This window comes from Myzus persicae, unplaced genomic scaffold (genome assembly GCF_001856785.1).
Source record: "Myzus persicae strain clone G006 unplaced genomic scaffold, MPER_G0061.0, whole genome shotgun sequence".
NCBI lineage: Eukaryota > Metazoa > Arthropoda > Insecta > Hemiptera > Aphididae > Myzus > Myzus persicae.
This window is the reverse complement of record NW_019102958.1, coordinates 80,426-97,314: the sequence shown is the minus strand read 5'-3', so window position 1 is coordinate 97,314 and position 16,889 is coordinate 80,426. Positions and strand designations below refer to the sequence as shown.

At 33.2% G+C, this 16,889-nt stretch overlaps 1 protein-coding gene across 2 annotated transcripts in view; it reads left to right on the top strand.

Moving 5' to 3' along the window:
• The first annotated feature begins 7,398 nt into the window (after nt 1-7,398).
• LOC111033483 (zinc finger protein ush) overlaps nt 7,399-16,889 on the top strand; it is a 31,238-nt gene continuing 21,747 nt past the window's right edge. The window contains exons 1-2 of one of the 2 annotated variants that reach the window (XM_022314237.1): nt 7,399-7,638; nt 12,468-12,528. In XM_022314237.1, coding sequence (XP_022169929.1) covers nt 12,519-12,528 — 10 coding nt within the window. In that variant the 5' untranslated portion in view covers nt 7,399-7,638; nt 12,468-12,518. The remainder of the gene's footprint in view (nt 7,639-12,467; nt 12,529-16,889) is intronic. The other variant, XM_022314236.1, reaches the window with a different exon arrangement.

Sequence of the window (16,889 nt, the reverse complement as noted above, 5' to 3'; positions counted from 1 at the left end):
CCGCCTTCTCCAGTGTATTTTGATTTTATTATCAACAATCGATTTGTATAATATACATATTGTATTGTAACACTATCTCGGACACCAGACGACTAGACGAGGTTATATAAATGATTAACAACCACGGTTGTTAGCGATATCGTTGCAGTATGGTTTAGTTCCATGGCCAGTGTCTTATAGGTATATAGATAGGTAGGTTATATTTTATATACATATGCGATACAGACGTACACGCAGTCGTTGTATTAGTAGGTACCTATGTAATATAGATAATATAGCGCATGCATAATGAAGACACACGGGAATTGGTTAAGACGTGATTATTATAATATTCCACGTTCTGATAACAAAATATAGCACTGTATAGTATACCTATATTCTAGAAGGCAAGTATGTTGTTTTATGTTTTTCTTCCTGACTGTCGACACACACGTAGTTCTATTGTTAATCTCATTTTTTTCCGATTTGAAAATAAGTATAAAATATATGTAATTGTTAAAGGTCGTCGGTTCCGTCACATTTAGTGCAATCACATGTCTTACAGGAAAAACTCTCCCGCCCTATAGAATACTTGGATTTTGTTAATTTTTTTTTCATTTGAAAGAAGCGAACATTTCACAGGTCGGATAACGCCTGACTTTCAAAATTATAATTACGGAAGCTGAAATTTGCATTTGAATAATGCACAATATTTGTTAGTTTTCAAACATATTTTTCTAGCCCTATTTGAAGTAAAATGAAAATTCGGGCTTGGATCCTCAAAAAGTTCTCAGCTTTTAGATGAAAAAAAAATAGTCGAAATTCGATATACCAATGAGGCGTGAGAATTTTTCATGTAAAGTCATTTTTTTAGATGGGTATAATATAATCCGCCTAAAAAGGTATCAAGCAGTAGATTAGTGGAAAAGTATTACAATAAAAGTTGTTATTAAGAATGTTATAGAATCTATAGAATGTTCATATATAACATATTTAAATGAATTTCGTATGTCGTTTCAAATTTTGAATTGTCCTATTACTTTATATTAATTCATTATTGAATTAGCTTTGCTGATTTGTTCGTCAACTTATCAAACTTGTATACAGCATAAATCATAACCAATTATAAATTTATCTATATTTAAATTTTATATAATATTATATATCGTTGAGTGGATCATAGAAAAACAAGTAATTATTATTATTGCTTAATAACTTGTGTGTATAATTTTTTCTTCTATTAAGATTAAATGTTTTATAGCTGCGATTTACGAGATGTACAAGCTATAACATTTTATCTCTTTCAATATTAGAAAATTACAATCTATATAGTTCATTTCGTTACAGATAAACGATTTCAATAAATTTTTTTTATCTATTATTTTAATTCAAGTCCAATTCACAATATATGTGACGTTAAGGCATGCCCCAAGCTTGTCCGTCATAGTCACTCACAATTAAAAAACAAATTATTTCACTATTTTTTGTCATCGCAACTGGTTCGAACACTCTGCTATTGTGTTAGTACGTCGTCTATTAATTACTTGAATTGTTTATATTTTTCCTTTCTAACTGAATTCTAGCCATTTATTATATATGCCTAACAACTTATAATCTATTTGCATGGTTATATATTCGTAGGTTGCAGCGATACAGTCGCACGGCACAGACTGTGTTGAATATTTTGAAACTATCAAATTTTAAGTATTAATCACTTAAATTTCTTAATTTCAATTTTTATGATTGAAATATAAACATCAAACAATTAAAAGATGTAGTTAAACATAATTATTTTAATTTATAATTTTCGCTCTGGTTTTATTGCTATTACATATAATAATTTGCTGTATAAAGTTATAGTTCGTTATCATCGAAATAATTTGTGCGGTCGTTTATATGTTTATATATGTTTAAATGATTTTACTTCAAGTCAATCTTCTATCTCTGGTATATTTGATATATATAATGTGATAAATAGGAAGAAATAGATTTCAAACATTTTACAACCCCCCCCCCCCTCACTAACTAACTGTTAACATTTGTTTAGGTCTTGTATACAATTTCAATTTTTAGATTTTATTTTGTCCCTTTCCACAAACCCACATACAAAACATCTTCCTCGATATCAAAATGTGAAAAAAATTACAATTAGAAGACAAATAAGTGAAAAAGAAAATTCGATTTGGCTACAAATAGTATACGAAATGAAAAATATAAATTATAATTCACTGTTTAACATTATTTTGGATAAGAATAACAAATCTGTGATTAACGAGTTTTTTATCTTGTCAGCTCGATTATATTACCTAATTTACTATAAACTAATATCTGAGAACCTTGAACATATTTTATACAATCCAATATGCGAATGGGTTGTATAACACGTCGTATTAGATTAAGAAACTAAAACAAAATTTAATAAAAATCTAGTAAAAATTATTTTAATTTGTATATATACCTATGTACTTGTGCGAAATCTACTTACGAGTCACAAGGGATTAACTAACCTTAATATTATACTGATGGGTATATGTAGTTGTTTACATTGATTAATTATCACATTTTTTTAAATGCCACGATGATTTAAATATTTATATAACTAATTACTGAAGAAGTAAATGTGCATTAGCCATATTCAAATCGCATTGTAAGAATTCAGTAATTTACATTAAAAATTAGTATAATATTAGATTAATATGTTATACCTCGTTTACGATGAACCCATTTTCATGTTCATAAAAATATCATTATAGTATCTATACTTTAGATTTTCAAGCAATCTTCCCTTATATAGTTCACTAATCAAATGTTAAAAAATAACCGCTAATGTTATCTGCAGTCGTTTTCGAATTCCTAATTTAAAACATTAAGAAATACCAAAAAAGGACTGCGGATTATTCTTTTTTAATTTGCCATAGGTATCTAGTAAATAAAAACTTAAAAACAGGTTTTCCACTAAATTTTAAATTAATAATAATAAACAACGTTGTACCTATCTGTATGCTGCTTTATACCTATCGATTTATCCATACTCGTTCTTTGCGAACATTGGAATACTGTCATCAATAATAATTATTATTCTTATGATAATCGGAATACCTATGTTTTGCTCTTTTTCAAGCCGCCGACGGGATATCGAGACGAATTATATTCTTATTATTTCTCTAGAGGCGTATACAAATGCTTCTTAGTACAACCCACTGCTGCGTGACTACGGTATATCATTTATGCATATAAGTATGTGATCATATATATATGTATATAAAGCGCAATCGGATCCGATGCGAAATCGATTTTTGCCGTTTTGTCATTTTTAACCCGTACTGCTCGTATTCGTAAGTATGAATGTATGTATAATATGTATGTACTTATATAATATGTATGTATGCTGTTTAATATTATAATATATACTTTTTAGACGGATTATATTTCGATGATGTACCTAAACACACGAAAGTGGTTTTTTTTTTTTATTTCGCCATCAGGTACGTACAGATAAGTGTGCTGCGGTCGGGAAAATATATGTATTTATGTTAACCTCATATATATATATAATATTTATTACATCGTATACATAATTTCGCATATATGCGAGTGCGTACGTATATATGTTATATATTTTCAATTTCCCCGCGGTGTATAGTCTCGCCGTCGGTGGCGGAGGGTGGAGGGGGTGCAAGAGATGACTGATGAAGGAGCGTGCGGGGGGGGGGGGGGGGGGGGGGTGCGGTGTGACGAGAGGGAGAGGTAAGAAGACAGATGGTGCAGAAATATATTATTCCCCTTCGATGGGACGACGATAATAATAATAATAATAAAAAAAAAAACATTTTATTATCATACACACGTTATTTTTATATATTTTTTTTTCAAATATCCCTTTAAGCCTATTTAGTGTTTACATTGACCGAACGTTGTCCGATAACGCCTCGGCGGGGACCCGAAGCTCCACGCAAGTGTGCGTATACGTACATACGCAAATATATATATATATATTATATTATATATTATGTTATATTATTATATAACTATACGCCGCGCGCCCACACGCACTCGCGTCCGAGTGGTGTACGTATATATATAGGGTGCACCTACCTCGTCGTCACCCCCCGCGCACACCGCCGCCGCCCCGTTGAAAATATCTCCGCTTCTAAAGGGTTGACGGGCGAGGGCGGCCGGGGCGAGAGAGAGAGAGAGAGAGAGTGTAAACCTCGCCGCCCTGCGTGAGAGACCGTTATAGTGTATTCCTGGCATCGGGCGATAAAGGCGGTTGGCCTGGAACGCCGAGATAACGGCGGCGGCCCAGAGGCGGGTCTCGCCTTTATATAGACTGTACATACATATATATATACACGTATATATACTATATAGTATGTATACAGTGCGAGTTACCGATACACTTGCAGCATACATTATATATATAAATACCTACGAAGTGGTACAGTATAGGGGTTGAGCAGGTGGGTGGACGTTTGGTGGCGGCGGCGGCGGCGGCGGTGAGGGTTACCAGAATTAAGCTCACCTCAACACGACGTCAGGTAGTAAATTAAATTCGTCCACCACTCCCTCCGCCACATACATACATATACGTATACATTTATATATATATTTATAATATACATAGTGAGAGAGATATAGATAGATATATCCTCCTCCGGCGGGCCGCCGCTCGCGGAAGTCCTTCCATTATCATTTTTTTTTTTCTCTCATTCTTTAATTCCCTTTAACAGATCGCTGCTACCGACCGATAAGCATTTATATATTATATATATATTATTTTGTCGCGGGTCCTGTAAATCTTGGAGCTGTGTTTCTCCCCCCCCCTCCCCCGCACACTCATCCACGCAGTCTCGCCCCCCTACACCTACGAAGGCGGGGGTGTCTCCCCGGCCGGTATATAGAGTTATGTCAATATACCGCCTCGCCACCGTTATCAGCTCTTCCGTCGGTTCGGTTTGGTTTTTTTATTTTTCACCCTCAGTCCGTATTTACGTTTGTGGTGCTCTCTCTCGTGGATCTCTCTCGCGCACCCGGGCCGAGTCGTACGCGACTGCTGTCGTTGTTGCCGTCATCATTATCGTGTAATACAGGATACAGGCACCTGCTATATATATATATATATATATATGTATAGTGCTATATGATATTACCGCCGTAGGTCGACGCGACGGGATTTATTATATTATTATTATTATCATCATTATCATCATTATTATCGTCATCGTCGTCGTTACCGATGCTATTCGTATACACACCAACCCGCTCCCCCCTCCCTCCACCCCAACCTCCGGTCGCCAATCGTCGGTTATCTCGCCGGCAACAGTGTACCTAATACCTATACTTTGCACATAATAATAATATCCTACACACGATATTATAATATACGCGCGATCGCGTTGTGACGTGTATGCGTGGCGCTATACCTACCCCCGCCCCTCAATTCTCTCACCACCTACTCACTCTCTCTCTCTCTCTCTCTCTCTCTCTTGAGGCAGATTGATATTCGTCTCCAGAAAATGACGGTTTGCGAAAAATCGCGTTTGGTTTTTCTACACATTTGTAAGTCCCCCTTAGTACTCCATCATTATACACGATTATTGTTGTACACGTTGTAATCGCATGTTTGTTGTAGGCGTCCTTCATGCTATGCGTACCGAACGGTTGGGGAAAAAACCAAAATCTATAGATTAATAAAATAAATAAATATAAATAAAAACTTTATTCGTGGGTTCCGTTCTATATTTCGTTATTCGGTCGGTTGAGACGCACACGAAACGATAATAACTAAAATAATAAATATAGATACGTACACAAAAATATGAATAAAACAATCTTACAAAACAAATATGTATGATATGTAATATATGTATATTGCGTACACGCATTAATCATAACACATTATATATATATATATATATATATGTAGTATATACGCATGTGTATTGCCCAGACTGGGACCAAATGGTTTCGCACGTGTAAACTCCAAAAAATACTATTTATTAACCAAATTCGGGTTCAGCAGCACCAATGTTGTGATGTTAAGAATATTTTTGGGTTAATTGACAAAAAAATAACAGGTCACTGTTATTAAATTTAAAGGTAAGAGCATTGTCTGCGTTCTCTCTTTAGTTTTTACTATATTTTAATTTTCTAGCGAGTTGATGATCATTTTTAAATAATTAATAATCGTCGTTCGTGTTCATAATAACTCGCTTATAAATTAAAACGGTGTTAAAAACCAACGTGGCCTTTAATTTTGATGGGTAACAACAATATTTGTGATAAGTAAATTCACTGTCATATATTTGAGCCAGCGACACAAAATTGGAACTGCTGAACGTATACACTTTAGTATGGCGTATATTATTTGCGTTAGTTGAACGAAGACAACACGTGTGGGTGCGACGTACTCTTAAAAGCGTCGCGTTCGAGTTAAATAATAATAATATAATTATTTGATGCGTCATAGAAATAATAAAGTATCGATATCGTTCGGAAATCGACCATTAGCGAAAAACTAATAGCGCAGTGTGCAAAAACACTCTTTTTGAATAATATTCTGTCTATATGGCCAAGGGTCGTCGGCCGTGTTGTATTACACCATTTCGTATACTATGCTATTATATTAATAAAATAAACTGATATTGACCGTGGCGCCTGTGTAGTTGTTCCGGTTATTTATATAGTATTATAATAATATAATTGTACAATGTGATATAGCTCTGTTGCCCGACGACGAGCGATAATGACGCGTTCGTTGATAGACCGTCATAATAATAATATCGCATTATAATGTTCTACAAACATTGACTTTGACACTCGGAATCGCAGTTCAAAGTGTACGGACATGTCTCGTATTCTGCGTCACGTTTTAGCAAATAGTAACTTTCGTAAAATAAAAAAAATTCTACAGCTCTGTTGAACTCTATCTGCCCGTACAGTACCTATTTATTATGCACACATATATATACGAGTGTGTGTGTGTGTGTAAGTGTACGCTAGTACGGATTTCGGGATAACAATATTGTTATTGTTATTTGTATATTTTATATGTTCCGTTCTGCGCGGAAACGTTATAATACTAAAAAAATCAAAATCAATCAAAACCAATTATATAATTAATATTATTGTTATTCTACTCAGTGTTGTAGTCTCGCGTGGCTCTCGTGAAGTCATGGCTCTCTCACCGCCCATTTTATAGTAAAAAAACTTTGAATTTATTATTATTTAGTTCCGATGAATATTTATCAAACGAGCGCGCGTTCTACGTATTATTATTACTATATCATTATTCATTATCGTTATTATTTAGTTTATCGCGTACGACTCTAATATTGCGGTTAATCTGTTGACGCATCTAGTGGTCTTAGATGGTATCCGCGTATATATTGTATGTGTCACGCACATATCGCGCTCAGTTGTCGTTTGAATACGTTTTCAACCGTACCGACAAGCCAACACAAACCTATTGAATTGGTCTTGTTCTAGTTGCACATCGCCCGAGTAGTTGTTTTTTGTTTTTAAATTTTTTTAAATTTTTTTTCGCCGTCTCTCGCAGTTAAATTAAACATATTATTTTGCCGTTAGGATTTTCCGCTTATTTTGACGACACGAATTTAAAGATGGTGAAAGTGATCCGACATTCAATCAAAAGCATAAGTAAGCAATATGGTTTTTAATAAAATATTTTATCGTACAAGTTGATAAAGTGAAAAAAAAAACAAATAAATAATTGATTTTCGTTTTACAAATACAGTCAATTTGCATTCGGTATCGGGACAATATAATTATTATTTATTTATCGCTGACATCAGATTATCGTTACTAATATTTATTTAGTATAGTATTCAATTATTTTTTGCCCAATCAACAAGAGGTTTGTTTGTACATCTCATTATCTCGAAAACAAAATGTTTACATTCCGTTTTATTATTTTTTTTTGTTTGACTACGATTCGGTTTACGATTCAATAAGTCATTACAGCTGGTGGTACCGTGTTTTAACAATACCGTAAAGGCGTAAACAAAAACACCGATTTTTATTTAATCATCGTTGTATGAGGGTAACTGCTACGTTCGTTTTTAATAATGAACACAATATCATGTAAAAATATAAAATATGTGTGTAATCATAATTCGTAATAATTAACGATACAAATATATACATTAGGCACTAAAACAAAACAAAATAGAATAAACAGTTATCAGCTCGTACTTTAAAATATTTGAGTATAGTAATATTATAAATATTTACTTAAACAATTGTATAGTAATTACAATTAACTGCGAAAAAAATGATTACGACAGTGCTATTGCTTTTGGCATAGTGTATAGTGAAAAAATAACTAGTAAAATATTTCTTATTTGATAATTAATACCATGCATATAGACATAGAGTTTATTATTCTTAATAAATAAATAGTGAATAATTATAAGTTGGTTTAACCATGTGATTGTTAACGGGAGGTACACGTACTATAATATTTTTAATTAATTTTTAGTACACTCACGTCTAATTAAACGAATATCTTTCCGGTAACCGCGGAAGTCTATACATTTCAATTCATATATATTATTACGTTTTATATTATACGTACAATATGGACGCGTTATACTGAAAACTTGATACCGTATAAGGTACACATTGTTACGTTAGGACGTGAACAAATTGGTGCATATAGTTACTTTTAATTGTCAGATAGACAAAATCGGAAAAAAAAATAATAACTATAATGGACTTGATAAAGGTAGGCGTATAAAATATGTATAATAAAGTCGATTATTAATATTGATTTGGACAGCCGATACACTTCCCGCTGCCACTATATCACTGGGAAAAAACTGATAAGTCAGGTGGAAAATATCACCGGCAGCCGGCCGAATTCCAAATGCCACTGATAAGATTTGACCGATTAGTGCGATATAAATTATAACGCTTCGAGGTCGAGTCAAGATAGGTAGCCATAACTCTGATAACAATCATCAATAATAATTCCTATAGATGCAATATTCTTTAAGCAGTGTTCGACTTTTGCCCGACAAAACGCAGTCATCGGAGTTCAAATCGGAAAACCTTTCACTGTTTCGACGAAACAACTTCATAATACACCCATGTAGGATAGTCATCCATTATAATAATGATATAAATGTTGTATAACAACGACGGGCAACGACTCGATGTAGTATAGGTGCTTACAAAAGTTTTCCGTCCAACTTGCATTAATTATTTTCACGCGATTATGGTCCGCGGGACCCATATTGTAGTCATGCATACCTGTAATCTGTATTCGAATATATTAGGCTTCATTATCTGTATATTATATTATTATGGCGTGTGTGATAATTACACGATTTTTCACTGTACCGAACGACGTAGTCCTTTGTCGATCGATTTAATGGCGTTACACTCAGTTGTAATGATTGAAAATCAATGATTTCACGCCCGTATCACGAAATTATGAATAGATTTTTTTCTCGTTAATTTTTTTTTAGCATTTTTTTTTTTTTATGAGTTATCGTTATACACCTCTGGCAAAAAAAATCCAACATTTATTTTAAATAATCTACACCACACACGACTGTAGTGCGCGCACACCACACACACACACACACACACACACACACACACACACACACACACACATGCACATTATAATATATAATGTCTAGTGTATACCAATCGCGTTTTGACGTGAGATAGTCTCCCACTACATTTCATTTGTAATGGCCACACACAAAATCCATAATGCAACTAAAACCCATTTCTACGTCCGATACACCATTTTAGTAGGGTAGATAACAGTTAGATAACCAACGTTTTATCTGTGCGTTCCTTGTGCACTGCTACGGCGATAATACATTTATGTGTGTGAAAGGATTCCAACACGGTAAGCAGGAGATTGGGATCAGATAATAAGTATTTATTAGCGTCTCCGAAGAACCGACTCATAGTTTCTGTCTGTAATTTTTCGAATTTCCTGTTATAACCTTAAACTCAGGGTGTTCAAATAACGCGCGTAAAATCTAAAGATTAGGATATTATTATTATTATTATTATTATAAGCTTTTAAAGAGAAACCCATTTCGTTTTCCCTGTTATCTGCTGCGAGTTCGATAAAAAAAAAAATAAATAAATAAATAAAAAACCATTATATTTTTAATGTTTCATAGTATATAATATAATATTATTATAAGAACTCGGTTTCGTGTGTATGTGCATCGAATATTTTACGTCGAATAAATCATTGACCCTAGAAACGTATAATATCGTCGTTACACATCTGCATTCGCCAAAAGTGCCTACATTTATAATACCTAAGGTACCTACACTTTGTGCTCTTTTTTAAAAATAAATTCGTTTAGATTTTTTCCTATTCATTATAATCACGGTTTCGTTCACGCGTGGGTGTCACGATCACGAGAACTAACGGAATTTTGAGATCAAATGATAATTTATTTTCCAATATAATATATATATATTATATTAAACAAACAAGAAATTCAAAACGCTTACATTTTAAATTAATTTAAATATCTAGGTATATAATATTATGGCCAGTGTAATGGGTACCTAGTGTAAACATAATATTGTTAGTATAATATAATATAATATTAAAGTGATCGGAAATTCGGAACACAATTCATTATTTTATTTTGCATTATCAATATACATAATATAATATTTTAATTTGTATTTATAATAGTAGGATTATGTATCTATAAATATTGCATACATTTATATTTTTCACCTTGAATATTTAAGCGTTATCTCCTCTTATATTATAATATGACAATAAAAAAATGAATATTTATCGGAGTCTGATAATAACAAATTATCTCAGAACTCAAACTATTCGACAATTTATTTACATATCTACCTATATATATATAATATATATATATATATATATTAATGTTTAAATCAATGACCATATTAAAAACCTCTAATTATTGTACAACGATTAATACATAATATCATAATACAAATAATTAATAGACTTACATGTTTCAGGGTTACTTAAATTAATCGTCAATTTATTAATTATTCCTATATTTTGATAATACCCCTATACTTCAATAATATATAAGATGTTAATAAAAGTCCGGTATGGTAATAAATAATATAAACATAATATTATGCACTAATACAGATTCGTATTTATTATATATAGTTACTATATAGATACCTACCCATCGAACGCCACGCGAATGTCTCGTCTTGTCAAATATTAAATAGATTTAATGTCATCAATAAATTGAAGCCTTACATACGTTTAATGGTAGGTTATTGACCACGGTGAAACTAGATACATATATAAATGTATATATAGTATAGGTTTACAATATTAACGAACAGACAGACTTGTGGGCAAGTCTGAAAATTCGCTTATATTATATACATATGTATATGAAAAAAAAAACATAAAAAATAAACAATTACCTAAGCAAAACGAAATAATAGCGACCCGGTCACGAAAATCGAATGTCATTTGCGTGTCGCACGTGTACATAATATAATATTTATGTATATACAAATATATATATATATTGTACACAAATATGGCGAGTAAGCGCAGTCTCCGTGCAATATGTACCTACTGCATGTGTTATGCGAGTGATGATGAACGCTGAAAAAATGCACTGTTTTCCGATACTATCAATATGTTTATACACCGTAAACATGCCCAAATACGTAAGATATTATCATACAACCTGCTGCAGGTGTTCACAAAGTTTGGAAAAACTTTTGAACGCCCCGTGAACATATTATAATAAATAGGTGCATTTTTTGGTGGAGGGAAGGAAGGGATATTAAAATTAGCCTCCTCGTAATAAACACGCGCCATTTATATGGTTAATACTAGTTCTTATATTTTATATAATTACGGTATATCCGCAAAAACGGGGTGTTTACTCAGAAAAGTTAAGTTATTGCCCAAGTGCAAAATACGTTAAAAAAGTCATAGGAATTTATGATCCAATAATTTAGTCTCATATGTTCCTCAAATAGAATTCAAAATATTATTTACCTAATACCTATAGAGTACCGAGTAATATAAGTTCCTAAGTTAAAGAGTGTACCCTGTTTTTGACTTTTGTGGACACACGATGTATAATATAAATGAACACGACCTACAGATTTAATATAAAGTCATTATTCAATTGGTATTTATTTATTTTTATGCTGTTTTTGGAAGGGAGGTGGCCGAAGTCGGCCATCACAACGATCCACGACTACAACTGAAAATATTGAAATTGCACTCCCGTCTGCACACGTTGTGTCTGTAATATTGTTGAATAGCTAAGATAATAGTGGGATATATTTGTATAATGTATAGCAGTGACTATATCGTAATAGTATAATGTCTTTTCTGCCACCGTGAAAACTCTTCTGACAACGACGGCGACGATGATGATAAATACTTCACACCAAAATCATTGTGCGTTTCACCCCCTGTAACCTCTGACTTTGATTTTTATGATTTTCAGTTTGTGTATTCACGTACCTATCGGTCTAAGCGTCACTACGTAATCAGCAACATGCTAAACGGTAATTATTATATCGACGGAAAATAATTTTCGACAAACGCAACGACCAGCGGGTAAGGTCATGTTTTCTATTGTCGTCTCAGAACGACGTGTAAAAATGTCGCAAATTCATTAATGTTATAGTGCGACAAACTATCGTGAACGCATATTATCATAATAATAATAATAATATTATTATTATGTATATAGGTATACGAGCAGTATTAGACTATACACTGCAATATAATAATTATCTATTATTATAGTTTTAGAACAACAATACAAATCGTATAAACTTTAAGAGTTACGACTTCAATATATATATTTTTAAATTATTTTTCCAGTAATGGGTGTAGGTACCTATATATAAGTATTATATAAAATAAAAAATGAATCCATGTGCAAATTAAAAAAATAAGAAATTTAGATATCTATCGTATATTATTTTACTTATTTATTTGAACTTATGAACAGCGGCATATGAAGTACTTTTGACATAGAACAAACGATATGAAAAAAACGCAATTGTGGATAATATTAAAAAATTTAAAACTATTACTGAAATAAATGAGTATAAAACTATAATTATTTGTGATCACAAAAATTAATACATAATTAATAATGATGGTAATAACCTTATATTAAAACGCATTGAGGGATAAAACAAAGAAATTCAAAACAGCAGAAATGTTATTCTTTATCGGCTTTTTCTTATAGTTAAAGAGCTCTCGAGAAAAACAAACTATACTGTCACAATCTGTCTTAAGACTAGGAACAAAAAATTTGAATTACGTAGTGTACTTATTTGTAAAATGATTGCTTGGAAACAACTTCAACTATAAGAAGTTTTAAATATTATAGTAAGCCCTGTAGTTACCAATGTCGACGTCTCTCGCGTTTTTCTTCATGAAAATTGCTGCCGATCATCATTCAGAGTGATTCTCACTTAATCTCACTCGAATTTTGCATTCAATTTGTATACATAGTGATATTTTTATATTTTATGTATGTTTTTACATTACTTTCGAAAAACTTGGATTTCTTTCCAATAAATACCTCTCTTTTTACTGTAATTCGTTCAACAGATGATTGTTTTGAAGATTTAAATGGACCTATTACTTATCGAAATCGAAAACCTGTAGTTTTTGAGTTACCTATTTAAGTTTTATGTGTCTGAAGATAATAGGAGAAGATTGGGTAGGACTGCTGACGTGGCTATGATGATATGAACATTTTAATAAATATTGCTAATTAGTATAAATGTATTTATATTTTATAATTTGTTAAAAATATCTGAGAATAATAATCAGAGGTTATAAAATACTAAACTATTTAAGTAGCACATAATATTATACTATTAATATTTTATGTAAAACCTTTATAATAATATTAAAGACTTTAATAGTATATCCTATTTAGTACGCATCAAGTGTAATAACTCAGAAACTCCTGGTCTTTATTTTGATTTAGATGTTTAAAAATCGTCTTAGAATATAAGTATATAAGAACAATTCACTGTGAAAAACACAATAAGTTTGCATATTACATAATATATGTCCACAGGATTCTCCTGTTTTATCTGTTTAAGACGCAAAAGTCCAAGTATTATTTGAAAATATATACCTGTTGCTGCTGCACTCAATCGTTTTTAAAATCAAAATTTCAATAGACGCGCATCGATAAGTGAATAATAAAATTCATAATTCAATAACCATCATAAATATTGTAAGTACTACTGTTAAAGGATAAACACCTCGCGAGCGCACTTGGCCAATCACCCCGTGTATTGTATATACATCTGTTTACAAGCAAAACATCCCCAAACAGAAAAACCCTTCCCCCTTGTTCGCAACGATATCAGGTATATTATCGTATTCCGCGACCAAGTCCGCAGTACAACGTGCATATATTATTATTATTATTATTATTACAGGACTCGTTTCTACCGCGCGCGCGCTCACACACACTCACGCACGGCGGACAAGTATATAGTTAGCTCCGAGCTAATTACTGAGGGTTTTGTCACGATTCGATTATCGCGTTAGCGAAGAGGTACCCACACACACACACACACACACACACACACAAACACACACACACAGTGCATTATATATATGTATACACGTTATATAACAATGTTGCGGGACCGCCGCCGCCGCCGCCTCGCCGCCGTAATCTCTCGCACGTATCGGCGGCGGCAGCCCGAAAACCGTTGACCGATATCGGTCGTCGGCGATCAGCTCCTCTCCCGTCGTCGTCGTCGTCGTCGTCGTCGTCGCCGTCGCCGTCCTGCAAGCGCACCGCACACAAGCGGACGACGACGACGACGACGACGACGACGCACAATGTTATATGTATATACGCAGCGTTTAACGAGTGCGCCGCGGACACAAGCCAGCGGCGGGACATAGGAGTCGTCGCTTCTCTCACCCCGCGGTACCGCGCGCCGCCGCCGCCCGAATGCGCGCGCGGAAATTCGAAAATTAATGCGCGCCGCGGTTATCTGCGGACGCGGACACGCGATCGGCAAAACGTGTTTCGTATATACCTCTTATATATATATATATATATATATGTTATTATAATATTACGCGTATATAGGTACCCACTCGCCGTATATACATATATATATATTACACAGTGCGTAATGATAAATACATACGCTCGGCGACTATGTGTATAATAATATTGTACATGATATGTACATACGCGTACAATATGCCTCCCGACATGACTGTTTTACACGATCACTACGTACACTTGCGAGGTGCCTACACACACACACATACACACGCACACATACGGTGCTGGCGTGGCCATACATTTTAATATTTAAATTGTTTGTACACATCATCGCTGGCGATCGGGCTGGGAGAAACATTTGTTTTTCGACTTAATGTATTATGGCTCGTCAAGTATAAAAATAATTGTGTGTGCATGTTATATGTGACCAGATATTAAGTGGCATCACTTTTTGTACGATATTTACTACAAGAGTAAGCGCCACACTCGTTGTGCACGTGTTGTATATGTAATCCGCCATGTATCATAAACATTGTAAATCTGTGATTTGACCTATATTACACGAAACTCGACGATTTATGATTAACTATAATGGTAAATCGTAACAATGTAAAAATGTTCACTGCAATGTCACAACTCGCTGCAAAAAATCAACAAATCAACAAAAAAAACAACAAATATTTGATTATAATAAATAATCTGTTATCCTTATCACCTTTAGGTTTCATCGATTCACTCCTCTATAATAATTAACCGTACTATATATATGTACAGCTGAAAACACAAAATTGTTTCTACGGAACTAATATTTGTTTTGTTGTACGCGTTTGTATGAGACAACACGTGCCGCGGGTGTGGCGTGTACTCTTAAGAAAAATTTAAAACTCGTTGAATAATGAATACACATATAATGTATAATTATTGTTTTATTTACACCCTATTTCAGTGGGTGCTTTGAATGCTCGTTGATTTTTCATAACAATATCTCGATATCATTATATTACTATCGATGGACGTAGCACAAACTGTTAGTAATTTGTCAGTAATTAGCGACACCATGTGTCAGTGTATAAGTACTGTATAACCTAACCTAGAGTCCTAAACGGTTATTGAAAACCAATAAATATTTTTAAGAAAAACGTTTATTACTTATTATCTTTGTGACGCACCGGTTGGGAAACGTTGAATTGTCTACAATAATCATTCGCTAAATTAAGCTTTAATTTTTTTTTATACATGTAATATGGTAAATAATTAATTAGTATGAATTATAAAACATAAATTAGATTCATATGAGCATTGATTTTTTTGTCATTTATAATTATTGTTAGCCGTCAATATTTTGTGAAGACTCAAAGGAGCCGTGGGCTGAAAAAGTTTGAATACCTCTGCGGCTTAACCTAAAGTCCCCGTGTAATAGGTATTTGTTTTGTGTTACTGTGTTAGTATATTGTTTTGTAACTATTGTCCGTGCTGTATAACATGTTACGACTTTTGGATTCGGTAACCACCTGAGATAGTTATATACTTATATAGTATATTATATTTTGTGTTGCACTACTAGTGTCCCTCACTACATAATATTTTTAATATCCATAAACCATCGACACGTAATTATAATATTATATAATAAACGTGTGTCCGAGTATTACGATACAATATTGTGATCCAAACGCGCCTGCATTACTCATAATATGTGCATTATTTGGTAGATATTGATTAAGCGTGCACACACTATATTACATGGCTTATAATATTATAATAATAATGGTTTATGACCGGGTACAAAGTCATAATATCTTGGAACCTTCATCGACTCATCGTACCGTACGAAATAGAGATCGTATTATACCTTTGACA